Genomic DNA, 26,579 nt, shown 5'->3' on the forward strand with positions numbered 1-26,579 from the left:
TCACACGGGTCTAGGTCTGTTCAATACAGTGAATATTCAATCACTGGGCTCTCGTGGTTAGCCAAAAACGTCTTGACAGGCTGTTGTGTGCTGGTGCATCTCCCTGTTGAAAAATTCGTCACATTTCTGGTCTTTGTCCTCTCGCCTGTTCACAAGGAGCTTCCAAACATCCTTTTAGTAAGCTGCTTCTTTGTTTGACCTTCATTCACCCAATTAATGTAAATGATTCCTTAGGGTTGGGAGTAAGTCATGGCAACCCAGTAATAATTCGACACTCGAAGGATGTATTAAAAATTTGTTATATACAACTGAAAGAGTATCCATTATGGATATCTTGTTGGTAGGAATCATGAAAGAAAACCCAAGCAACCCTGTGACATTCACATGTAGTAATGTACAAGTTACAAAAACCTGTCTCACCCTGTGACATACATATGTACAGTCAGGTTTTCGCAGTAAACATAGTACAGCCACTGCACTCACAAAAGTAGTAGATGACTTCCTTCATTTCATGGATGAACGGTGTGCAGTCATACTAGTCCTCTTAGACCTCAGCAAAGCCTTCGATAGTGTACGGCATGATCTACTTTTAGCTAAACTCAGATATTATAACTTCAGCCCATTAGCAATCAAGTGGTTCAACTCTTATCTTACAGACAGACACCAGAAAGTACAAATGCCTGGCACTCCACTATCATTTTCAAAATCTGTGCCAATAAAAACTGGGGTGCCTCAGGGATCAATATTGGGGCCACTACTGTTTACTTTATACACAGCAGACTTATCGAGAGCAATACAAACATGTACATATCATTTCTATGCTGATGACACACAGATATACCTACCTACCACGCCAATTACAGTTAGACGTGATGTTATGGTCCTCAACGATGAATTAAAAAGAATTTCCACCTGGTGTGACTCCAATGCACTGATATTAAATCCCAAAAAAATCCACATACATGTTACTGGGGAACAGACAAACAATTACAAACGACAAGTATAACGACATAGTCTTGAAGATACGTGGGACGTGCATACCGCATAAAACAACATCTAAAAACCTGGGTTTGGTGATTGATAGTTCTCTCACTTGGACAGAACACATCAATGGACTGTGTAGAAAATCATTCTACATTCTCAGAAATTTATATAGGTCTCAAAATTATCTAACAGAAAAAGTTAAACTGAAGCTCGTTGAGCTCTTATTGTGGTCACTCTTTGATTACTGTGATGTAGTTTATGGTCCTGGGGTCTCAGTCAGAGATAAAAGGAAAATTCAGGTGATGCAAAATTCTTGTATACGATTTGCATTGAACATAAGGAAATATGAAAATATCCTGCCTCATTTGAACACAAAGAAAATATTAACAATGGACAGAAGAAGGCATCTGCACTATATCACCTTCATAAACAAAATTTTGAAAGTAAGTAAACCAGATTATCTATTTAGAAAACTTAAAGTAGGCACTCAAATACACTCACACTTCACGCGAGGGCATAACAAACTTTTTACATGTCATCACAGTACCGCCTCCTTCAAATCATCATTCTCGGTAAATGCAGTTTCAACCTGGAATAAATTGCCCATAACAATAACTAACCAATCAATACTGCATGCTCTTAAATCCACAGCAAAGGACTATCTACTATGTAAACAGTTTGAATCTAGAAGCACACACGAATAAAAATACATCCCACAATGTATTAATGTCAATGTAAGAATTTGATATTACTTCATGTCAAATATTTCTATTCTTGCAGCCTTCAAACATTAACAAATATGCATTTATGTGTGCATGTGTGTGTGCCTATATATATATATATACTTAAAATTGTATTTAGAATTTAGTTTTATGTATTTTTTCTTTTTGTGTATACATATACTCATTAATTGTATCTTTACAGCTCTTATTTGATTTCAAATTATCCATGCATTTTTTTTTTTTTTTTTGCTTTTTCATTTTTTTGCTTTTTCATCTTTCTTACTTATTTACTATTGTTTGTATTATTATTATTATTATTATTATTGTTTTTCTTTCTTTTTTTCTTATGGGATATATATACCGTTTGTAACTGTAGACTGTATTCTGACAAGGGTTAGGTGGGAGAACAGCGTACGCTGAACCTCGCCCGCTCAATAAAGATATATTATTATTATTATTATTATTAAATGTTACAAAACCTTGTCTGATTATGACAAACCTTCGAAATAATCTCCCGCATTGTCCACAGCACGCTGCGCAGTAGGTCCCGTACACAAGCTGCCTTATGTGGAGTATGATTGCATTATGCAGTAGATCTGGATGCTTCTCCCTAATGGCACGTTGTAGATGTCGCTGCACTAACTCTTCCACAAAGTTAACACTTTTAATAGCTTATTTTCACTTATGTTGTTCCTTGTTCCACTTGTCATTTGTTTTTTTTGTTTTTTACAAAAGACTTAATTTTTCTTTTGCATTTCTTTAGTTTTTATTCTGTGTTAATGTACTGAAAAACAATTTTAATTTCTTGTTCATTTATTACTTGGCTATTTTATTTAGTTACATAATTCTTATTTTCAGTTCACTCCAAATAAAAAGTTGCGTTCTCTGTTAACTCTTCCTCCAATACAAGTATCTGGGTCCCAAAACAAGGTAAGACATATCAAGTGCTTTTATATTTTATTCAAAGTTCTCACTGAGCTTGACACCAATGTATAGACCATGTTGTAGCAGTACTCGTATTAGAAATGATGGGCAGGCAATTCCACTTTTGATTTCTTTTCCATGCTCTAATTTTGTATTTTTGTTGTCAATCTGGTAATCTCTTTTCTGTTATTTCTGAAAATGTAATTCCACAATCAGTGCTTGATGTGGGCGGCTTATTTAAGGATCCTCATCTATTCATATGGTTCTACCATACCAAGCATCTGCCTTCTAGGAATTGGGTCCTAATTATGTTGTGTTATGCTGTCACTTCGCAATGAAGGCATTCTAGGTTCGACTCCTGGTAAGGAGCCATTCTAGAATGGTTGAGATTCCACCTAATGTGGACTAGGTCCTAATCAGCCTATGTGAGCATTATACAGTATGTAACATTGTTATTCGTACACATGGAATTTCCGAGGGAAAAATGTCAAATCTACTAGTAAATATAATCATTTTCATACGTACCTAGAAATTAATGTTAATGAAGGTTTCACCAACAAATGTCAATAAAAATGTATGTTCAAAGTGTATAAACAGAGCATATAATTTGTGTGAAAAGAGAAAAACACGCTGTTTCATGCAACGTTGTTATTCGTACAGGCAAGAGTTTCAATCTTCCTCGCATACAGCGCCACCGCGATTCGGGCAATTTCGTGCAGTTTGAACATGCAGGCACGCTCCCCTCAAGCGGAATGCTGGGGTAGGTATTGTTGTAGGCCTATCGTCTATCTATCAGCGTGTTCGAAATGGGCTATGTGAAGGAACTTAGTTCCGATCTGAAGAATGTTATTATAAATTTGGCCCTTAGAGGTTATTCGTTAAGAAAAATTGGACAGTCAGTCAATAAATCACACTCCACAGTTCAATACATAGTAAACAAATTTATAGAGGAAGGTTCAACACAGAATGTGCCAAGAAAACCAAAAGAGAGACGGTTGAATAAATGTGATGAACGCTTTATTTTAAAAATAGTGCGAGAAAACCCCCGACTAAGTGTTCCTCAGTTACGACCATTAGTAGAAAATGTTGCTGGAAAGATGATGTTCGATCAAACTGTCCGACGTGCCTTGCGGGAGCATGGATATCATGGCAGAATACCACGAAAGAGGCCGTATGTAAATAAGGTGAATCGCAGGAATAGACTTTCATTCGCGAAAGAGCACATCCACAAGGACCAGGAATTTTGGGATAGTGTTATATGGTCAGATGAGTCCAAGATTAATATATACGGGTCAGATGGGATAAATAGGGTGTGGAGAAAATCAAATAAAGACAATGATCACATTAACACAGTTCCAACAGTTAAACATGGTGGTGGGTCATTAATGATTTGGGGCTGTATGTCGTCCAAAGGTGTTGGTATACCATCCAGTTTATTGATGGTATCATGGATGCATATGTCTATTTGGACATATTGAAGAACAATGTAAAGCAGAGTGCCCAAAAAATGGACATGCCGCCTATCTACAGATTCCAACAAGACAATGACAGTAAGCATAAGGCAGGAGTTAACATGAGTTGGCTAATATGGAATGTGCCCAAACTGCTACAAACACCAGCTCAATGTCCCATTGACTTAAATCCCATTGCGCATTTATGGGCCATTTTGAAGAGGCGAGTCCATAAAGCAGGCGTCAAGTCCAAACAAGAGTTGAAAACTGTTTTGCAATTCGAGTGGAATAAAGTAAGCTCTGAAACATGTCTGAAACTGGTTAGTTCTATGAAGAACAGGTGTCAAGCAGTAATTAAAACCAAAGGATACCCATCAAAGTATTAGAGCTGTCAGTCAATTTGCTCTGAATATACTATTTTCTTTTATATTATTAAGTGTACGAATAGAAAAGTTGTACAAAAAATGGCATGTTTCTCTTTCAGTTTCATTTAATTTATTATTGTCATTGCTTATACAGAATTTGGGTAAGATTTTATGTTCCTAATGATATTAGTTATTGAATTGTAAAGAAACAATTTCAAAAGAGTGTATTTCCTTTCAGATATTAAAGCATTTTCTTTGAAAATCTGTGTGTACGAATAAGAATGTTACATACTGTATGTAGGGTTACCATATCGCTATAAGGGAAATGTAGGACTTTAAATTAAAATGGGGAACACAAAACATTCACAATACATAATACACATTTCCAGAACATGTTAGAAAGTAATTTAAAAATTACAATTTTCAGATTTAAAAAAAATGAATGCTTAAATGTAAAATTTCCAAAATTGTATTCAATTTTACACAATACACTTCTTAGTACACTATGTGGAAGAAAGTCATTGGACACCACATGTCAGCGGATACCATCAGTTTTCTTGCAATCAATAGGAGGTCGGTCAGCCTTTGGCAGCGATAACAGCAGCCACTCGTCGTGGTAAACTGGCCACAAGGTAGTGTAGTACACCGAGTGGGATATTCCGCCATTCCTCCTGCAGTACAGTCACCAACTCTGGAAGTGTAGAAGGGCGAGGCGATCGCGACCTCAATTGGAGCTCCAGTTCGTCCCATAGATGTTCAATAGGGTTGAGGTCAGGGCTCTGAGCAGGCCAATCCAGTCGGGTGACATATTTTCTGCATACCACTCCATGGTAGCCCTGGAAACATAACAAGTCGCATTATCGTCCTGGAATACACATTCTTCGTTTCCATAGAAACACCACAATGTGGGGAGCATGGAGTTGTCGAGAATATCTCGGTAGGATGCAGACGTCATGTGGCCATACACCGGCACCAGTGGACCCACGCCAAGCCAGCTGAAACAACCCCAGAACATGATGCCGCCACCACCATATTTCACTGTGGGCACTACACACTCGGGTAACAGACAATCTCCGGGTAATCGCCATACCCACACTCTCCCATCTGATCGAAACAGTGTGAAGCGTGATTAATCGCTCCATAGGACCTTCCACCATTGCTCCACCGTCCAGTTTCTCCGCTCTTTACACTAGCGTAGTCTCTGCCGTTTATTGTTTCTTGTTATCAGGGGTTAGTGGGTAGCGGCTCGACCCTGATAACCGAGCGCATGGGCCTCCTTGCGAAGTGTCTTGGTCGAAACAGTTAAATTAGTCGCACTTTGAAACTCTTTTGCAATCGAATGCATCAGACGGGACCTGTTTTTCCGAATCTGCCTCTTCACTCTCCCGTCCCGGTCGTCCAATTTTGTGGGTCTTCCACTTCGTGATGCATTGCTGCAGTGTAACAAAGGCTACAGTTGATTTAGGGACCTGTCGGGCATCAGCTATGCTACTTATACTCATGCCTCCTATGGAGCAGCCTACTATGATCCCTCTTTCAAACATGCTGAGCTCTTTCCTGTCCGTCATGTTATCAGCGAATGATCTGAGAAACCTCCTGCTGCCGTATATATATCCGTTGTACTCTCTTTTCCATGAGAAGTTCGTTTCAGAGTTGAAACCGGGGTGTCCAATAACTTTCTTCCACATAGTGTACTTCTTTTAACTGATACTTCTGAGAGAAGCCAATTTTTATTATAGTTTCAGGTTGTCAAAATATATATATGAGGCACTGAGTCAAACTCTGTAAAATTATACTGAAACCAGTACCAAACTTGCTACAGACCTTTTGGGATAAAATATTTCTCTCATGACTTTGTTATGCTGCTGGTAATAAAAGTACTCTCTCATTATAATCTGGAATAGTAAACAAATATTCAGTAATTACCATAACTTGAAATGGTTCCAGAAGTTGCATCTAGGGTAGTTTTTAATTCAATAGCTTTGTTCTCTATACCCCCTACTTAAAGAATAGGAAACATCTTGTTCCATCAGTATAAACCCCAAGGCAAAGAAATTCCACTTAGACACTGAGCAGTGACATCATCAGAATGTGGCCCCAAAACTTTGTTCATTAATTGCTTCCGTTTATGTTCTACCAGAAACTTTTATGTTCTTTTTGGGCAATGACTGAATCAAAATAAATTTCACTATTTACTTTGGGAGCGCAGTCCATAGACTTGTAACTTGCATAATTTCTGTTTCTTCAACTGAAACACGTATTTTCCTAATTATGTGACGTTCAAAATATAGGACATTTATGATATTTTTCAAATTCTTCCCGGATGCTGGACATAAGGCTAAAATGTAGGACATGTCCGGGAAAAACCAGATGTCTGGTAACCCTAATTATATGGAATTAGACGAACTTGCTGGACCTAGGAATTTTCACTTTGACCACTGTCTGCAAGTAGAACTGCAATTGTGTATACAGGGTGGTAATAAAGTTTTCTCTCAATACAAAATTTTATTAAAAAAGAAAAAAACCTATTACAGGTACAGTCCTATGGTTTGCTGCAAATGAAAGAGAAACTCATTAAGATTTTTTGACAATGTCAAAACACTTCCACATGTGTGTGTGTTTGTTTCTAGTCTGAGAAACACACACGCTGCAGGTAATTATTGTAGTCATCGATCCTTTGCAAAATCTCGGTCGCAAAATCAGCTCGACAGGGACGGTCATCCGGTTTCGAAGCTTTCACTAACTGGACTTTACATGCATGTAACTGAATCTGTTTGTGTAAACTTTCTTGCAGTGTAGACCGAGGAATTCAGAGTTCCAGACACTCAACAAGTGGACTGACAGATGGTCACCCCGCTCGCGGACAGGATTCCACACTTCCGGTTTAAATTTGGCTTACCATTCAGTGACACTTTTGTGATCAGGTGGTGGTCGTCCATATTCCCTTGTAAAATTTCGCTGCACAGTAAACGGCGATTTGGTCTCATGAGCCCTTTTCTGCACTGAAATCACTATTTTCAGTTTCAGCGATTGCAGTGCCTCCTATATTACTTATACCTAAAACAAAAGAGAAAATATGATGAGTACATTAACTTAAAATAACAGTAATTATGTATGTAGCTGTAATAGTATTTTTAAAATATTTTTTTGTTATGAGGGAGAGACTTTATGTCCATCTACCCCTTGAGGAAAATTTATGGAAAGTGGCATCTTCATGGTGATTGCACCTCCCTCCCTCCCCAATCCACCACCGAGTCATTCCATGCCAAATCAACACAGATATGTGCAATTTTTAACCTGATCATCTCCGATTTTCATGAAATTTGGGGAGTTGAAACTATGCATAGAACTTAGTAACTATGAAAATTTTTAGTTTCGTGCGTCTTGTAATTGTTAAATTATTCAAGGTCAAAGTTTGCAGAAATTGCCCTTTTTGAGCCCGCTTAGCTATACTAAATCTGCTGTAACTCCGCCCCTATTTTGCCTAAGAAGCTCAAATAAAGCTTATTGTACAGGGAATTGAACAAGCTTTCCAGTGATATATAACAAGCTTACCTTTGGATAAAAATATAATTTTGTCACGTGACCTTGACTTTTGACCTTGAATATCTCAAAACATGTCATCACCAAAACTCGTGAAAAAAATATATTTGGTGCCTCATTCCATACTATAAAACATATCAAAAAATCATTCTGGGACTGCAATGGGATCAGAAGATACAAAATAATATGTGTAACTATGTGACTGATAATAGCCCGATTACATGAACTATGAAGAGTCAAATGTCCCTTAACACCCCCTACAAAATGTGAAGGAGTTATCCTGGGTATAATTGGTCATGAAAGAAATAGGTTAGGCACAGGGAGATCCCTAGCCGTGTGTGTCAAGCGCAGATCCGGCATATTGTTGACCGCCATATTGAATTCAACGCAAAAATTTCAAAGGAAAGAGGGTGATGTGATATATCAAATGAGGCTAGAATTTCTCGAGAAATGAAGTGACAAAGGATTTTCCAACATATATTTAACCAGCAAAAATTTATTACTGCATGCTTGTAACCATTTTCTCCTTTTCGAGGTGTTAAAAACAAAGCATTGGAATGCTCCTAACGTGTTAGGAACTCATCGAGATCACGCTGACATCTTGGGAGAGAAAGAAGTATACGCGCCATTGCATATTATTTTAATCAGCTACATTCACCAAATAGTTGAATAATGAAGAATATTGGGAAAAGTATCTCAAACAATTACGTGACACTTCCTTTGGAATGAAAAATTCTTCAGTGACGAGGCAAATTTTTATGTTCACAGTGAAGTTAATAAAAATAATATGCAGTACCTGTGATTTGCTCAGTCGAATGGTTGTTGCTGGTAACCTAATTATGTGGTATAATGTATGGCGAACGGAAATGGTTGGTCCATATTCAACAACGGAACTTTAAATGGTGAGGGCTTCTTGCATTTGTTAAGTGAACAGGTTTTTTCACCCTTGCTTACGGGATATGGCACTTTTCGAGAGTTTTGAAACAGGGCAGTGTGTGACCACACTATGTGGACATTTTCGCAATTTCTTCATGGTAATTTTCTAGGTAGATTGATGGGCACACGGGGATCTATTAAAAGGCCTGCACATTCCCCAGAACATCTTAGGAGGACTTTTACCTTCAGAAACATTTGAAGAGAATTGTGCATGCACTAAAAGTCCGTGATATTGACCATCTGAGAGAAGGCATAGGGCCCGTTCCGAAAGTCGCACGAGTTTAACGCGTTAAACGAGTTATGGTAACTGGCCGTTCCATAAGTGCTTCCGTGCGTTTCGTGAGTTTCATTATGCTGTCCCAAAAGTCGCATTCCGTGCGTTTCGTGCAAGAACGAGATTCACCAAACGCACGGGCCAGGATGCTGGTTTGTTCCGTGAAAATCGTCTGCTCCTTGCAGACAAAGCGCGTGCTGATGGATTCAAACTGCACTAGTTCGGAAAATGTATTATAATTTTAACAGACAGCGATATGAAGCAACATGCACAAGATAAGTATGCCTTGACCGTTCTTAGAATGTGATTAAAATGAGTAACAGTGGCCATAATAGAGCTTATTTTTGCCATAAGGACATTCCTTCCGCTGACGCCATGCGGAAACTTTCTCTAAACAAAACGCTGCGCCTGCGCTTTCGCCTAGAGTGTCCCATAAGTCCGTAAAATAACTGGTTTCACCAGATTCACGAGCCCAGTTATTTTCGTTGAATGCGTTCGTTTCGTTAAGACTTTCGGAACGCACCCATAGTTGTTGCTTGCGATGTTGTTGCACATGCTACATTGCCAAATGTTCTATGCGAGTGTGAGAGACGTCAACGAGTGTGCTCACAGGAACATTGACAACATTATATAATGTGCATATATCGTAAGTGAAAGATATGTGTATAACTTTTTGCTGGCGTAAGATACTTTGGAAAATCCTTCGTCACTTCATTTCTCGTGAAATTCTAGCCTCATTTGATATATCACATCACCCCCTTTCCTTTGAAATTTTTGCGTTGAATTCAATATGGCGGTCAACAATATGCTGGATCTGCGCTTGACACACACGGCTAGGCATCTCCCTGTGCCTAACCTATTTCTTTCATGACCAATTATACCCAGGATAACTCCTTCACATTTTGTAGGGAGTGTTAAGGGACATTTGACTCTTCATAGTTCATGTAATCGGGCTATTATCAGTCACATAGTTACACATATTATTTTGTATCTTCTGATCCCATTGCAGTCCCAGAATGATTTTTTGATATGTTTTATAGTATGGAATGAGGCACCAAATATATTTTTTTCACGAGTTTTGGTGATGACATGTTTTGAGATATTCAAGGTCAAAAGTCAAGGTCACGTGACAAAATTATATTTTTATCCAAAGGTAAGCTTGTTATATATCACTGGAAAGCTTGTTCAATTCCCTGTACAATAAGCTTTATTTGAGCTTCCTAGGCAAAATAGGGGCGGAGTTACAGCAGATTTAGTATAGCTAAGCGGGCTCAAAAAGGGCAATTTCTGCAAACTTTGACCTTGAATAATTTAACAATTACAAGACGCACGAAACTAAAAATTTTCATACTTACTAAGTTCCATGCATAGTTTCAATTCCCCAAATTTCATGAAAATCGGAGATGGTCAGGTCAAAGGCTGTGTTGATTTGGCATGGAATGACTCCACCGCCATAGGCAGCAGACCAACCGGTCAATGTTTTGAGAAGCAAAATCAAGAATAGTCTTCTAATGCACTAGGACAAGTCTCATCACGCACAACTAAACCTTGGCGATTACTCCTGTAGGCCTACCAGGGAACTAACTAATAGGCAAGATTGAAAAGACTTCCGTATATACCGATCATGTCAAGTACCAGGGTTATAAAGATAAATTCTGGTGTACTGATAGACTTTTATGCATGAGCCATGTCAACTACCAGAACTGTATGGATACATTCTTGTGGAGTGGCAGATCTTAATTTACTCGATCAATCTGTCTGGCTGTGGGAGACAACATCATTCTAAATTGGCTTTTTTGATTGCTCCATTCGTCCGTCTAATAAAAAGAATAATTTCATTACATCTTAAATGTTTTATGAAGCAAGAAATTACTATATACCAAAGATATTAGCCTCGTCATGTGTTTTCAAATGTAGGAAGTAGCTCCATTTCTCTGAGAATTTGGTGATCTCTGAACGAATCTTCATGTGGTTCACTTTCACTGTCGTCTACATATCTGTGATAGAACATAGATTTACGGCACCGCAGAACTATTGCCCGTATCTAGACAATAGTGAAAGGAAGCTATCTGAAGAACAGTTTGTATACACGATAAGTGATTTCAAATCCTGTACTGATGCACACATTGTGAGATTTCAGTCAAATTAGCTACAATTCTAAACTAATTTAGACAATGATTAGTCGCCTTCTATGGCCGGGATTGGCGGTTAAAGATGAAAATACGGGACAAAATCGCAATCACAAATTGAAAATAAAGGACAGCATTGCAAGATCACAGTATGTAATCTTGATAACAATTCCTACCCACCTTTTCATCGTCAGAACAATTCTTTCTTATGAAGAAACTACTAATAGGTGCTGTAGAAAGCAGGAAGAGTGTAGAGGAGGTAGCAGTCGGAAACAGGTGGGGAAGCAGAACTGGAATTAATACGAGGGTTGCTGGAAATGTTTCTTCAAACTGCCACCAACAGTGGCGCTAGTGTTCCACTATTATAAAAATCGGAAGAATAGACCTTCTATATGTTTAAATTATCTTTGATTGTTTAAGCCTATTCGTTTATTTTTCACAGCAGTTTGAAGAAGTAGTTTCGTGTGAGAAATGGAAGTTTCTCGTGAACACTTTCGGGCAATGATTTTTTATGATTTGAAATGTAGTTTAACACCGAAACATGCATAGAGCGACATCATTTGCTTTTGGGGATGAAGCACCATCCAATAGGACTGTGTACACAATTGGTTTTCCAAGTTCCAGCATGATCGCACATTTCTCAGTGATGAATTTCGTGAAGGTCGTCCATCCACGTGTTGTTGCCAGTAATATTGATGCTGTGCGTGAAATGATTGAGAGAGATCGACATGTGACATACCGTGAGATTCAGGCATCCTTGAACATTGACATGAAAGCAATACATACGATTTTGCATGGTCATCTGAAGGTACGGAAACTTCCAAGCCATTGGATCCCTCACAACTTGACCGGAGCTCAAAAACAGGCTCGTGTAAATTGGTGTAAAGAAATGCTCAAAAAAATCAACCGAGGCAAGTCAAATTTGGTGTACTACATCGTTACAGAGGACGAAACTTTGATCTGTTCATACAAACCCAAAACTAAACAGCAATCCACTGTTTGGGTGTCAAAGTGAGCCAAAATCAACAAAAGTTGTTCGTTCGAGGAGCGCTGCCAAGGTAACGATTGCTTGTTTCTTCAGTTATACCGGACATGCGGCAATAGCTTTAGAAAATCGAAGGACTAAATGCTGAGTGGTATACAACAATTTGTTTGCCAGAGTTCATCAATGAATTGCGTAAAACAAACCAAATCGTTGCGTTATTCTTCACCACGACAACGCCAGTTCCCACTCAGCACACCTAACTGTTGATTTTTGTCCAGTAAAAATGTCGAATTAATGACTCATTGTCCGTACTCACCTAGTGACTTCTTTTTGTTCCCACACATGAAAAATAAGATGCGTTGTGAGCGATTTGTGTCGCCTGAAGCAGCTGTTGACGCATTCCGAACAGCGGTTTCTGAGATATCAGTTTCAGAGTGGAAAAAAATGCTTTCAAAATTGGTTTGAGCGTATGCAAAAGTGTATTCATGTTAAGGGTGAATACTGTGAAAAACAATAAAACCATTCCCAGAATTCCACATGTCTTTTTTCATATTGATTGCAGAAACGTTTCCAGCAGCCCTCGTATATATCCCATAATGCACCGCCAAAGGTGAAAGAAAGTTGATGATCTGGGCGTTCAGAAACATGGATATGAACGGGAAAAGGGTAATATTCGAATACGGTAAAACTTTTCCCAGGACGCGGGACATATTACCTAAATAAGGGACCGTCCCTTAAAATCCGGGATGCCTGACACCCTCTTAACCCGTCTATGATTTCAGTTGAAGTTTTGGCCATTTGAATTATTCTTATCAGACATTCTAAAAGAGTATTCTTGCATTTCCTCCGTAGGGACACAAAAGTGAAGAACCAAGTCGAGACTTTTCTCTCGTAAGAACTAGAAGACCGGCGTTGCTTGAGAAACCGGTTTTGTTTCAGAAATTAAAGCGGGCGCCGAGAAGCGACTCCTGCGACCACTCAAGCATAGGGCACTTGGAACGGAATATTGCAAGTCATGGTTCATTGTCAACCTGCACGATTTGTAAAGCTCAGATCAGGAAAAGGAAAATTACATGTTCTGTGAGATACCTCGTGTAATAGACTCAAGACCTTCGCTTCTTTGTTGAAGAGAAATAACTCGTTAATTTACTGTGTAAATTATTGTCAAATGTTTTTATAAGTGTGTAGATATGATTCATAATTGAAAAGTCCGCTTTTGCTAAAAATAAGATATATTAAATTTTCGAAATAAAGTTATGTTGATTTCTTTGCTATGCCGTATTCACATTTTAATGTTCATTTATTGAAAACAATTTACTTTCGAATAGACGTCGATTGTATATTTCCTGAACAGCATTGTTTAAGTAGTGTTTAAAATACACTTTTATGTTGTTGTTGTTGATTTGGATTATTTTACTTCGCTTTTCTGCCAACTTTTAACTAATCGAGAAGATGAGCATGAGTGATAATATAATGAAATTGATGAAGGACCACTCACAAAGAACACCCAGGCTGGGATTCGAACCCGATTCCTGGCGTCGTAGCGCGCTGTACTAACCATTCCGCCACGGAGGTCGGCAATTCCATTTTTATGGACACACACGCTAATCGGGACTGGTCCTACAGTTTAAAGTGGAATCCGAACCAGTATGTGTATGCACAGGGTATCGAACCCGAGACCCCTTGATTGCAAGGTGACAACCAGAGGCCGCTGTTACCGCAGATAACACCAAAATATAAAGAATTGAAGAACCCGTCTTAAAATATTATTACGCACATACGAGGGTCACTATTTATATTTTGAGCCTAACAATGAAAAAACAGGAATTTGGCATTGAAAACTGCTTTATTGTTTTTCGAAGTATTCTCCTTTATGGTCAATACACTTTTGCATTCGTTCGAACCATTTGTCAAAGCAGTTTTTCCAATCTTCTTGAGACACCTCCATAATATGGTTTTTGAACGCATCAACGGCGTCTTCCGCCGACGAAAATCGTTGTCCACGCAATTTATTCTTGACATTCGGGAACAAGAAGAAGTCATTGGGTGCCAAATGAGGACCGTACGGCGGATGACCCATCAATTCGATTTTTTGACTGCTCATAAAGTCGGTTGTTAGACGAGATGTGTGACAGCTGGCATTGTCTTGATGAAGAATGATCCGACGGCGTTTGTTTGTTTTCCGTATTTGACCGAAGACCTCTGGCAAACAAATTGTTGTGTACCATTCAGAGTTGACCGTTGTACGTTTCTCTAAAGGCACAGTTGCCACATGACCAGTTTTCCCGAAAAAACAGGTGACCATTTGTTTCGATGTGCTTCGAGCGCGAACAACTTTTGTTGGATTGGGTTCATCTTGAAACACCCATACAGTCGACTGCTGTTTACGTTCCGGCTCATATGCATATATCCATGATTCGTCACCTGTTACAATCTTATATACGTCTTTTGAAGCACCACGATTGTATTTATTGAGCATTTGTTTGCACCAATTGACGGGAGCGTCTTTTTGAGTTTTTGGGTTCCAACAAGAACATACCTTTCTCACAGCTAAATGATCATGTAATATTTTATATATGCTAATGGAACTAATGCCTATGGTTGCCTCAATCTCACAGTATGTCACATGACGATCTTGCAGTATTAGGTTTTGCACAGCATCAATGTTTTCTTGAACAACGACTGATTTTGGACGACCTTCGCGAATCTCGTGGTGAGCGAATGGCGGCCACGATTAAATTCGTTATACCAGCGTTTCACAGTGGCAAAGGATGGGGCTTCATCGCCAAATGTGGAAGTAAGTTGATCGATGCACTCTTGTCTTGATAATCCACGTCGAAAATCGTAAAAACTCATCGCACGAAAATGTTCACGAGTTAATTCCATTTTATTGTTGTCGCGCAATCTCCAAGGCAACATAAACAACACAAATGAAGCTATTGACAAAACATTTGAAGTACGTTATGGTCAATAATGCCAGACGATTCCGTGCAAACGTCAAATCGCGCCTAACTTCAATCAGTGTTGCCAAGGCTCAAAATATAAATAGTGACCCTCGTAAACTGGTAATATTGTCGTAAAGTAAACATTGCAGACTGACATTTTGTCTGACACCGGCAAAAGCGAAGAGGAGGACTGATCCGGTACCCTCCTCAGGCAACAAGAGGAAAGGGCCGTGAGCCCACAAAGGAAGACTTCGCGTAGCAGCAAAGACTGTTTCGGCGGGAGGAGGAGACGGGTAATTGCCTTGCCTGTTTAGCCGCTGCAGTTGCCGGTGATCCTTACCGGATACAGATCAGTGTTGCCATATTCAATTGACAGAAAAGAGCTAAGTCGCCTAATCGGGTCTATCTTACTCTGAAGGTGTCCAGTCACACTGAGGAACGATGGCGCAGTGGTAGCGTCGCCGCCTTACAATCAAGGGATCCCGGGTTCGATACCCGGTAGAGGCACAAATGGTTCGGATCCAACTTTAAACTGTCCCGATTAGCATTACTGTGCATGAAGTGGACTTAAATCGCCAAATCAAAATTTAAAAAAAATCAAATCACACTGGGGGATACCAAGTGATATTTTGTATTTACTCTAAATATCAGCGATTACGAAAGTCCTCTTTGTCCTTCTTCGACATCATGGGCGAGAAGGAGAGGAGAGGGATGGGTATGATCAAGGGGTTCGCTGTCCTAAAAATGTCAACCTAAAATTCTATATTTCATACATATAATATTATTTCGGTTACAGGAATTTGTGACAATTGTTGAAAGGTCCGATTGAGATTGACATACGTTGTCGCAGGAATGCCATAATTTCGGATTGAAGCAATGTTTTTGAGGTGGTAGAATTGTTTTTGGGTGAAAACATTACTTACAAGCATAATTTCCCGATTGTTATCTTAGCACGCTCTGAAGTGTCAGGTGTCGCAGTTTCGAATCCTCAGCAAGAAATGGTTATTTCAATGTTCGTTGTTATTATTTTACTTACATAATTATAAAGATTTATAATTACATACACAAAATAATAATAATTTTATTTCAATAATTCACCATGCATCCTCATAGTCACGATTACGATTATCCTATAAAGCGAAAGCCTTAAAGGTAGCAAGGGACGTAAAATATACGAAATAATAGTGGTGTCAGAAATGAGATTTCTGTGGATTTAGAGAAACGTGGGAGTAGTTAGGAAACAGATGAAGACTAAATCTACTCTACGAGGGTCACTATTTATATTTTGAGCCTTGGCAACACTGATTGAAGTTAGGCGCGATTTGACGTTTGCACGGAATCGTCTGGCATTATTGACCATAACGTACTTCAAATGTTTTGTCAATAGCTTCATTTGTGTTGTTTATGTTGCCTTGGAGATTGCGCGACAACAATAAAATGGAATTAACTCGTGAACATTTTCGTGCGATGATTTTTTTACGATTTTCGACGTGGATTATCAAAACAAGAGTGCATCGATCAACTTACTTCCACATTTGGCGATGAAACCCCATCCTTTGCCACCGTGAAACGCTGGTATAACGAATTTAATCGTGGCCGCCATTCGCTCACCGACGAGATTCGCGAAGGTCGTCCAAAATCAGTTGCTGTTCAAGAAAACATTGATGCTGTGCAAAACCTAATACTGCAAGATCGTCATGTGACATACTGTGTGATTGAAGCAACCATAGGCATTAGTTCCACCAGCATATATAAAATATTACATGATCATTTAGCTGTGAGAAATGTATGTTCTCATTGGATCCCCTCGCAATTTGACAAAAACTGAAAAAGACGCTCGCGTCAATTGGTGCAAACAAATGCTCAATAAATACAATCGTGGTGCTTCAAAAGACGTATATAAGATTGTAACAGGTGACGAATCATGGATATATGCATATGAGCCGGAACGTAAACAGCAGTCGACTGTATGGGTGTTTCAAGATGAACCCAATCCAACAAAAGTTGTTCGCGCTCGAAGCACATCGAAACAAATGGTCACCTGTTTTTTCGGGAAAACTAGTCATGTGGCAACTGTGCCTTTAGAGAAACGTACAATGGTCAACTCTGAATGGTACACAACAATTTGTTTGCCAGAGGTCTTCGGTCAAATACGGAAAACAAACAAACGCCGTCGGATCATTCTTCATCATTCGAACGAATGCAAAAGTGTATTGACCATAAAGGAGAATACTTCGAAAAACAATAAAGCAGTTTTCAATGCCAAATTCCTGTTTTTTCATTGTTAGGCTCAAAATATAAATAGTGACGCTCGTACATACGTCTTATTTGAAACGAAAAGTTTCGCGATTTGGACAAATCTGGTTTCAAAAGAACTAAGATGGCAACAGTAGTAGAACTGGACTTCTTGCAGGTTCCGAAGAAAATATTGGGGAAGCGCAGATGCTGAGAGGAGAGGGGGCAAGGAGGTTGCTTCACGTGTTACAAAAGTAAACAACGGTTTGTGGGAGGGACTGTGCAGTGCGAGTTTTGTGAGTGGTGTCTTTCGTCTTTATGTTGTTTTCGGGCATTAGCAATTAATTAACAAGCGGAATGGAGCTTGCTCCGAGTTCCGAGGTGGCGGGTTCATCCTATCTGAACAGTGTGTGTAAACGTGCGATATAAGATATTTTGAAGCAATCTTTCGGTTCGTTCTTTTGCAGAAAAAAGCGAAATTGTGGCGAAAGGGAGGCCAAAGCCTATTTTGAACGATTTAAAAACCAAGTCGTCTGCTGGATATGACCGACATTTCAATGCTTCGTGGTATAACGACTATCCGTGGTTATGTGAATGTGCGCAGTTGTCGAAACTCTTTTGTTGGCCATGTACGGGTGAAAAAAAAACGTGTCGAATTCAGATGTGGATAACAGGGACCATGACCATGACGCACCCAAAAATTCAAATTCAAATGAAAAACTTCACTTTATGACAGCATCATAGAACTTTTTTGATTTGATTTGATTGATTTTGCTTCGCTTGTGCCACTTTTGGCTAATTTGCGAAGATGGGGATGAGTGATGATATGATGAAATTGATGAATAGACATCACAATCGTCCATGCCCAAGCCAGGATTCGAACCCGGGACCACAGCATCATATAACTATTTTCAAAGAAGAGTCGGCGGATTGATCTGCTCTATAATTAGCCTTCGATGTTTCTGTAAGTATCAAATTACGTATTATTGTGTCAACAACCAATGTTTGCGATTTCACTTCAGTCCTTACGTCAACATTTTTTTTCCTGATTAATAACTTTACCAAAATCTAGTATTGAATTGCAGACGTACCAGATTAATATTATATGAACTACTTGGAAGACATTGGGGGGGGGGGGGGAATGAGGTGCGGAGGCGCCCAAGTCTCCCTTAAATGTCCTACTGATAACAGGTAACACTTTTAAAAATCCCACGCCACGCCACTGGTGACAACGTTATCACTACGACATCTGGGAGATCCTAAAGGAAGTTGTGGATGTGTGTGTAAATAAAAACTAACATTTCTCTTGATGCACACATAGATTTACGTTGAGTCGTGATTTTTCACTAAATTATTATTAGAGTTTCATTTTGTCACCAAGCTCACATTCCAGAAACAGTGGCGGGCGATAGTACCTTTTGAGTTTCCTCTCTGCTAAGCTAAACCAGGGTCTATATATAACTGTTCCTTGCAAAGTTTCTATACCTAAAGATTTTGCTCTCGCGCGCACAAAGTCTAAAGAGAATTTTACGCTTATAACCAGATGCAAGAACTCCCGCGTGGCCAAACTGTTAGCACTCTCGCCAGACCCGTACCCAGGATTTTTTTAGGGGGGGGGGGAAGCCCGTTTCAGTGGTGATGATTATATGTACTATATATATATACAGGGTGTCTCATGTAACACTGCGACCTGAAATATTTCGTGAACAACAACAAATATTGAAAAACTGCTTTCGCACATATATAGGTATGAGATGGGCTCATGAAATTAGTGGACACAATGTGTTCAACTACGTAAGGAAGTACGATTTTCAACACAAACTTAGTTTTTTATAAAAAAAATGGAAACCCCATTTTATTTTCAGCTCATTTGAAAGTACGGAAAAAATCATTAAGAATGGCGTTTGTTACATTGTAATACGTCAAGCAGTTCTCAAGTAAATGTAACATGAAGTTGAGCGTGAAGGTGCATCCCTCACTATGTCGGTGGGCAGAGCCGAGCGCAAATTTCGTCACGCATACAACCTACACGCATGTTCTGCATTTTTCCTACATTCGCCATAGATAAGTATCATCCCGGCCTTTTCAGAGTCTGAAAATACTATTTTCTCAGCAACATTTCTGACGTAAATACACTATCACAAACGTCTGGTTGATCAGTGTACTTTGTTATGTCCTTGCTTTATTTGATAAATTTGATAAAATAATTTGAAAAAAAATGTATAAGCTGCAAAGTTTCAAAGTTGAAAACTTAAAGATTTGTCATGACCAAACTAGAAGAGTTGATTGTTCCAATGTACTAAATATTATGACGTAAATAAATGAACGACAATTAAAAATTAGAAAGATGTTAATGTACTAACATTTATGTATGTAACTGATGGCGGAATGTTTAAAATTTATACTTTTTAATAAACCCTTATTTGATATCTCAGAAAGATGTATCAGAACCTTTTAAATAATTTGTCAGAGTTTACTTATGTAAAACCCGCAGTTGTTGGGAACGTAACAACTTTCCTAAGCACAACGCATAGTTTGCAGAAGAGTAACATGTTTGTTACGATTCACGAATGGCGTCAAAAGGGAAATATGCATGTTACGACACACGAATCAACTTGTGAGGACACAACACTTTGTGTGTTCGAAACCTTGGAGGGAATTATGAATCAGCCTGTATTGTGTGCTGTTCATACTATTACACGAAAAACAAATTTGTTTCATGTTTTAAGAGAGATGTGAGGATGTTTGTTTCAAGCGTCAACTTCATGTTACATTTACTTGAGAACTACTTGACGTATTACAATGCATCAAACGCCATTCTTAATGATTTTTTCCGTACTTTCAAATGAACTGAAAATAAAATGGGGTTTCCATTTTTTTTAAAAAAACTAAGTTTGTGTTGAAAATCGCACTTCCTTACGTAGTTGAACACATTGTGTCCACTAATTTCATGAGCCCCTCTCATACCTATACAGGGAGTCCATAAAGTCCTGCAAAAAACTAAAACTTTATAACTTTTTAGCTGTTGCGTTTAACAATGCACATTTTTTTGGTGAGAAGGGTGGAAGTTTAAAGTTTTGTTCTGGCCACACTGCTCAGTGACACTTGCTCTGGAAATCACGTGATCATGTGACTTAAGATGGCGTCCATCCAGGAAAAGGCACAGTGTGTTCTGTGGTTTGCAGAGTTAAAATCTTGTGTTTCAGTGCAGAGAAAGTTCCAGAAAACATATGGGAAACCACCCCCAGCAAATTCAAGTATCAAGAGATGGTATGAAAAGTTCAAGGCAACGGGAAGTGTGTCAGATTTGCCACGCAGCGGAAGGCCAGGATCGAGTTACGATGTGATTCAGTCAGTGCAGGACAGCGTGCATCGGAGGCCAATGAAATCGCTGAAACGAAAATCACTGGAACTGGGAATACCGAAGTCAACATTACACAGAATCCTACGCAAGAAGTTGAAGGCCCGGCCCTACAAGTTAAAATTTGTACACGATCTGAAAGACGAAGACTGTGACATGAGAATGTTGTTTTGTGGGTTAATGTTTACACGTTTACAAGGTGATGGTGCCCTTCTGTCTCGGATTCTGTTCTCAGATGAGGCCACATTTCATGTGTCGGGAAAAGTGAACAGGCACAATTGCCGAATTTGGGGGGGGGGGGGTGAAAATCCACACGAGTTTGAAGTGCAAACTCGGGGTAATCCCAAAGTGAATGTGTGGTGTGCGATTTCAATGGACCACATCATTGGTCCATTTTTCTTCGAGGAAGACACGGTAAACAACTATCTGAACATGCTACATACATTCCTTGTGCCAGAACTTAATAGGTTAGGCATCATCAACGACGTCCACATGCAACAAGATGGGGCGCCGTCGCATTTTGCCCTTGAAGTTCGGCAGTTTCTTAACGAACAATTTCAAGGTAGATGGATTGGCCGAAGAAGGCCCACACCTTGGCCTGCAAGATCACCAGACTTGCACCCTTGCGATTATTGGTTGTGGGGACATGTAAAGACCGAGGTGTATTCACAGAAACCAGCTAATCTGGATGACCCAAAAGAAAAAATAAGAGAAGTGATTCTGAATATCCCAGGAGAGCACCGTCAGCACGCAATTCTCGGTTTCACAAAAAGACTGCAACAGTGTTTGGACGTGAATGGTGCACAATTGGAGGTTTGGAGATGAACCTAACAAGCAGGAAATAAACTTTGAACCTTGCTGTAAGTACACACAAAATATTTTGTTAATAAACTTAATAGTTTTCAAGTAATAGAGTTTTAGTTTTTTGCAGGACTTTATGGACTCCCTGTATATCTGCGAAAGCAATTTTTCAATATTTGTTGTTGTTCACGAAATATTTCAGGTCGCAATGTTACATGAGATACCCTATATATATATATATATATATATATATATATATATATATATATATATATATATATATATATATATATATATATATATATTATTGTCATATGACAATTATGAAATTATTAATTAATATCATTGATTAATCAATTAGTTTATATATATATATATATATATATATATATATATATATTTATAAACATATATAAACAAATTAATTTGCAAACTAAACTAACAAATTAATTCCGTTAACAACTGGCTCAAAATGTCAAGAAATTAAAATATAAGTGAAATGTTTTTAATAACTGTTAGATTTTATTTAATTATTGCTCCTTATTAATAATAATTATTAAATTTTCATACTTTTATTGTGTTATGTTTCTATAATGGTGTAAATCTATTAATGGTCTCTCGAAAGGAAACATTTCCTTATCAGAGTTGAAGCTAGAGATTTCAGCGCCCAGGACGAGAATAGATTTTCGCACACCCTGCACCGAATTTGCACCCCCCCCCCCTTTCCCCAGCTGGCATACTTAAGCCGCGCGTCAGGCTAAGTTTGCAGCAGGTTTTATGTATCAATCCGCGGGAGAACTGAGCTGAGAATCTTCCGTGCCAGTCTTGCCTTGACCGCCGAGCTGCTTGCATCGCAGACACTGAGAAAATCCACACTATTGCCAACCGCACAACACATCAAAACCCCCAAGCATGTCAAGCGGAATGTATTTTTGTTTCTTTTTGTCTCCTGAAACATAATATTTTAGAAGTACTTTCTGCGCATAGATTAATTATTTAATAAATGTGTCATTACTTAATATAAGTGCGAAATATCTTCGAAGCATGAAAGCATGTGTGTATATTTCGGAAAATGAACAAAGATAAAAGTAAACAACGATAGGCCCTCTTGAATTTAATGACAAATTATTGTTTTTGGTTTAGAAAGAAATACATTTATGAAAAACATGGTTACTTCGTTCGCAATACATCCGTTACTGAAAGACACCCAACTTCAAGTTATACCAGCTAAAAAAGCATGATTTGTTATTGGTAATATATACAATCAGGTGCATTGTCTGCTGCTTAATTTATGAATCACTTCACTAAACCAGGATTCAAATCTTGGTCTGTCCATTTCTTGCTGATAATCACCCTTCCCTTTCTTTGCATTAACAGTAAATATGCGCCTTCAACAAATACTTCATTGCCGCCAGTGGGTGAAACAATAAGCCTCCTCCTTCCCTTCCTTTCTCGTGAGTTTCTTCAGCGCTGGCGGTAGTTTTCAAGGGGGGTATAAAAAAAATGATTCTACGCCTCCGCCCCTCCCCTCACCGAGTTAAAGCAAGTTTGGTCCAAATAATAAACATGTTTCTTCTCACGGCGATATATTTTAATATCGCGGAGATTCTTTTGTCGTCAAACAACAAACAATCGTTTCCTCTTCCTAAAGTCAAACCGCAAGTCATTCAACACCCGTGATACAGTTGCACCGCACATTGACGGCAAGTCACCTCACGCCCTGTTTTACTTTGATCTTGTTTCCGTAAGGAGGATTATGCATTTTAACTTGCTTGATTTGAAGAGCTTTTCCCTTCGGATGAAGCCCAAAATAACACTTGCTGAACAGGAGACCTCGATTCAGCCATTCTCGCCTCTGTATAGCACGGTTATTAATCACATAGGGTTAAAATAGTGGGATGTGCAACACTGATATCACGGATTCCACGCCCTCTGCAACGTATTTAGTCTTGCTCGACTCGCTCTTCGGCTTCAGCGATTCCTCAGCGCAATACAAACTCCAGTTGGCGAATCTGCGGATCAAAGTTCGTCTGCACAGTGATTGACACCGATCAAGTACATACCTGTTCATGGATGTATTATTTTGTCTGTATTTTACAAATTAAATAACTGTTTTCTTGCAAGTATGCAGTTGTGTCGGAATAGAACCCGTCTCAGTGGAACTATATTCTGCGCGCACGTTTGGATCTACATATGCGAAAACCTGCTGCAAAGTTGACCTGACGCTTGGCTTAGACATTGAATAAATAAATTTCATGTAGACGCAACGGCAAAAGAAACAGTAGGCGAATTGTCCACCACCATTTTCATTTGGTCTGAATTACACAATGTGATGACAATGAATTGAAATAAAGACGTCAATAAGCAGAGAACAATGCCTGCTTCGAACCAACATAGTTTCATTTTATAAAACAAGACAGGACGTAGAATAAAAAAAAGAATGAAAATAGCGGTGGACAATTTGCCTACCATTATCTTTGCCGTTGAATCCGACGAAAAGAAAACTTAGCATTCAAGAAATGTGACTAATAAAAGGGCAGTCGGTTCGGTTGTACAGTGGGATCCATAAGTATTGCTCAGCAAATTGTCCATGACTATTTTCGTTGGTTTTTATCTCCATCCTACGTGTTCTTAACGACTGTATTCTTACGTCTACTGGTTCAGAGGTTATAATAAGATAGTTTGGTGTTTTGTGTCAGCTCTTGAAGCTCTCTTTGCATAAAACAAAGGGAGTAAACGTGGTGATGGACAATTTGCTTGGTAATACTTATGGATCCCACTGTACACCCCATATCATCTTCATTCAAGCAGTGTGCGTTATTGTTCAAATCTGCAAACATGATTGCAAATTAAAGATTAGGCTACTAGGTGGAGGGACAAAAAATGATATACTTTAAGAAGACATTAGTTTCCTATTAAATTAAAATGTGTTATGTTTTATTTCCGACGAAAGTAGGTCAGAAATGGAGGAGAAATAACAGGTCGGTCTAATTTCCATGTTCCAGGGCCCTAGGGTGACAATGACAACCACCTTCGCAGCTACGGCTCCATTTCTTACTAGTCCAATTTGATATAATTTTAAAATCTTATCTATGAATGTAGAAGTATGTTTTTACCCCATGCTGTTACCAGACCTAAACAAAGAAGAGAGAGAGAGAGAGAGAGAGAGAGAGAACAAGATATGTATGCAACATTCACACACAGGCTGACATCATTCTTTGTTATTCCTTCTTTGTATGTGTTTATGATATTATTCTTAGTATAGAATGTTTGAAGTTGAAATTAATTGCTTATCTTTGTTGTTATAACACAAACTCTTACCCTTGGAAAATTTCGATGTGGGGAACATTTTAATAGAACAAGATCTTTGGGGGAAAGAAAGGTGGAGATCCTCCTTCCGCCATGTGAATTCGTATCCTGAATGTGACCACCAAGGCTACGGAATGATCCTTATAATAAAGAACATATCTGAATGTGAAAAAAAAAAAAAAAAAAAAAAAAAAAAATTCCTCATCAAGACTGCAGTTCGAAGAAAGTCAGAACAGGGAGTAAGAATGGTGAACTGTCCCGACCAAATTGGGACGTTTGGTACCTTTCATAAATGGTTATAAAACTAAAATTAATAAATTTAGAAGACTGCAGACTTCGCCTCTCTCCAGAAACAACACATTCATTTATTAAAGACAGAAATAAAAACTCTTGCAAAATCTTAAAAATCGTTCGTGTTATTTTTGTAGGTTTGTTCGTATTAAAATATTTCATGGCTTGAGTGGGGTGGGCATGGCCTACTTGGCCCCCCTTGGGTACGGACCTGACTCTCGATTTAGTTGCCAGCGATCACTGGTTCAAATCCCCAGTAGAAACTCCAAGATTCGCTGTTGACCCAGCATCGTTATGACAATTGGAAAGAAGAAGAGCTGACTCCGAGACAACAGCGGCGATGGGACTCAATGCGCTGACCACGCGTCACCTAATGAAGAGTCGTTCGGTAAAGTCTGACCCTCAACGGGCTATTGCGACACGGACTTTAGCAATGTGCAATTAAGGGCGAGAGGGACAATTTCCTCTAGGTCCTTCTCTCCGAGGCAGCTGGGGAGCACTGTTGCCAACTTAGCTCTTTTGGGGCCAGATATCGTTCTTTCGTGCCCCAGTTTGGCTGTGAATTGTGGCACCTGCCCCCTGCCCCACTATGATGCCATCACTAGCCCTGGCTGACATAGACCAACTTTTGACATGCGTATATATTTTGCACGTGACGTGATATTGTTATATTGGCTGCGTCGCCCCACCACCTTTTACCTTCCCAGCTACTTTTTTATAGCGCCGTGGAGATCACATAATATTGATATCTGGGAATTCTTTTATTTTCGATTTCAAACGACCATCGGTGAATTATTGAGATGGGTGATGCCACCGGAAAGCTTAATATAAATTGTCATTACTTTAAAAATTGGGTTGAATGGTGTAATTCCTTTTGGTGGTCATAATATTCCTAGTTCAGTTAACATTAATAGCAGCACCCTACCCCTTTGATATGTAAAATTACCCTACAAGGCACTTTATCCAGGCTTCGTAAATCTAGCTCCTTGAAAGTCAGTTTTAACACCATTTAAGCTGAAATTAACTCTTTTATGCGCATCAGGTTTGCAACACTGCCAGGATGGCTGTAGGAGGCAAGGTGAAATGCATTACGCTTATGGGAGGATTATTTTTCCGTTTTCTTGGGGATATAAAACTTTCGATGGCGGAGAAAAACATATGATCGTTTGTAATTTTTTTTGTATTTAATTTGCTTTATTTTACTTCGCTTTTTGTGCCACTTTTGGTTAATTTGCGAAGATGGGGATGAGTGATGATATGATGAAATTGATGAATGGACACTCACAGACATCCATGACCAGGCCAGGATTCGAACCCGGGGCCC

The 26,579-nt window shown here is 38.9% G+C and overlaps 1 protein-coding gene across 3 annotated transcripts in view; it reads left to right on the forward strand.

The window, feature by feature from the left end:
- The window catches only part of LOC146000444 (cyclin-dependent kinase-like 4), a 346,071-nt gene extending 332,534 nt beyond the window's left edge, over nt 1-13,537 (forward strand). For 2 of the 3 annotated variants that reach the window (XM_083138087.1, XM_083138086.1), the window contains exons 9-10: nt 2,565-2,636; nt 13,166-13,537. In XM_083138087.1, the coding sequence (XP_082994213.1) occupies nt 2,565-2,636; nt 13,166-13,411 (318 nt within the window). In that variant the 3' untranslated portion in view covers nt 13,412-13,537. Of the gene's footprint in view, nt 1-2,564; nt 2,637-7,240; nt 7,374-13,165 lie in introns of those variants that run through there. The other variant, XM_083138088.1, reaches the window with a different exon arrangement.
- Nucleotides 13,538-26,579: the final 13,042 nt, after the last annotated feature.

This window comes from Lepisma saccharinum, chromosome 16 (genome assembly GCF_977018435.1).
Source record: "Lepisma saccharinum chromosome 16, izLepSacc3.1, whole genome shotgun sequence".
In the NCBI taxonomy this organism is placed as follows: domain Eukaryota; kingdom Metazoa; phylum Arthropoda; class Insecta; order Zygentoma; family Lepismatidae; genus Lepisma; species Lepisma saccharinum.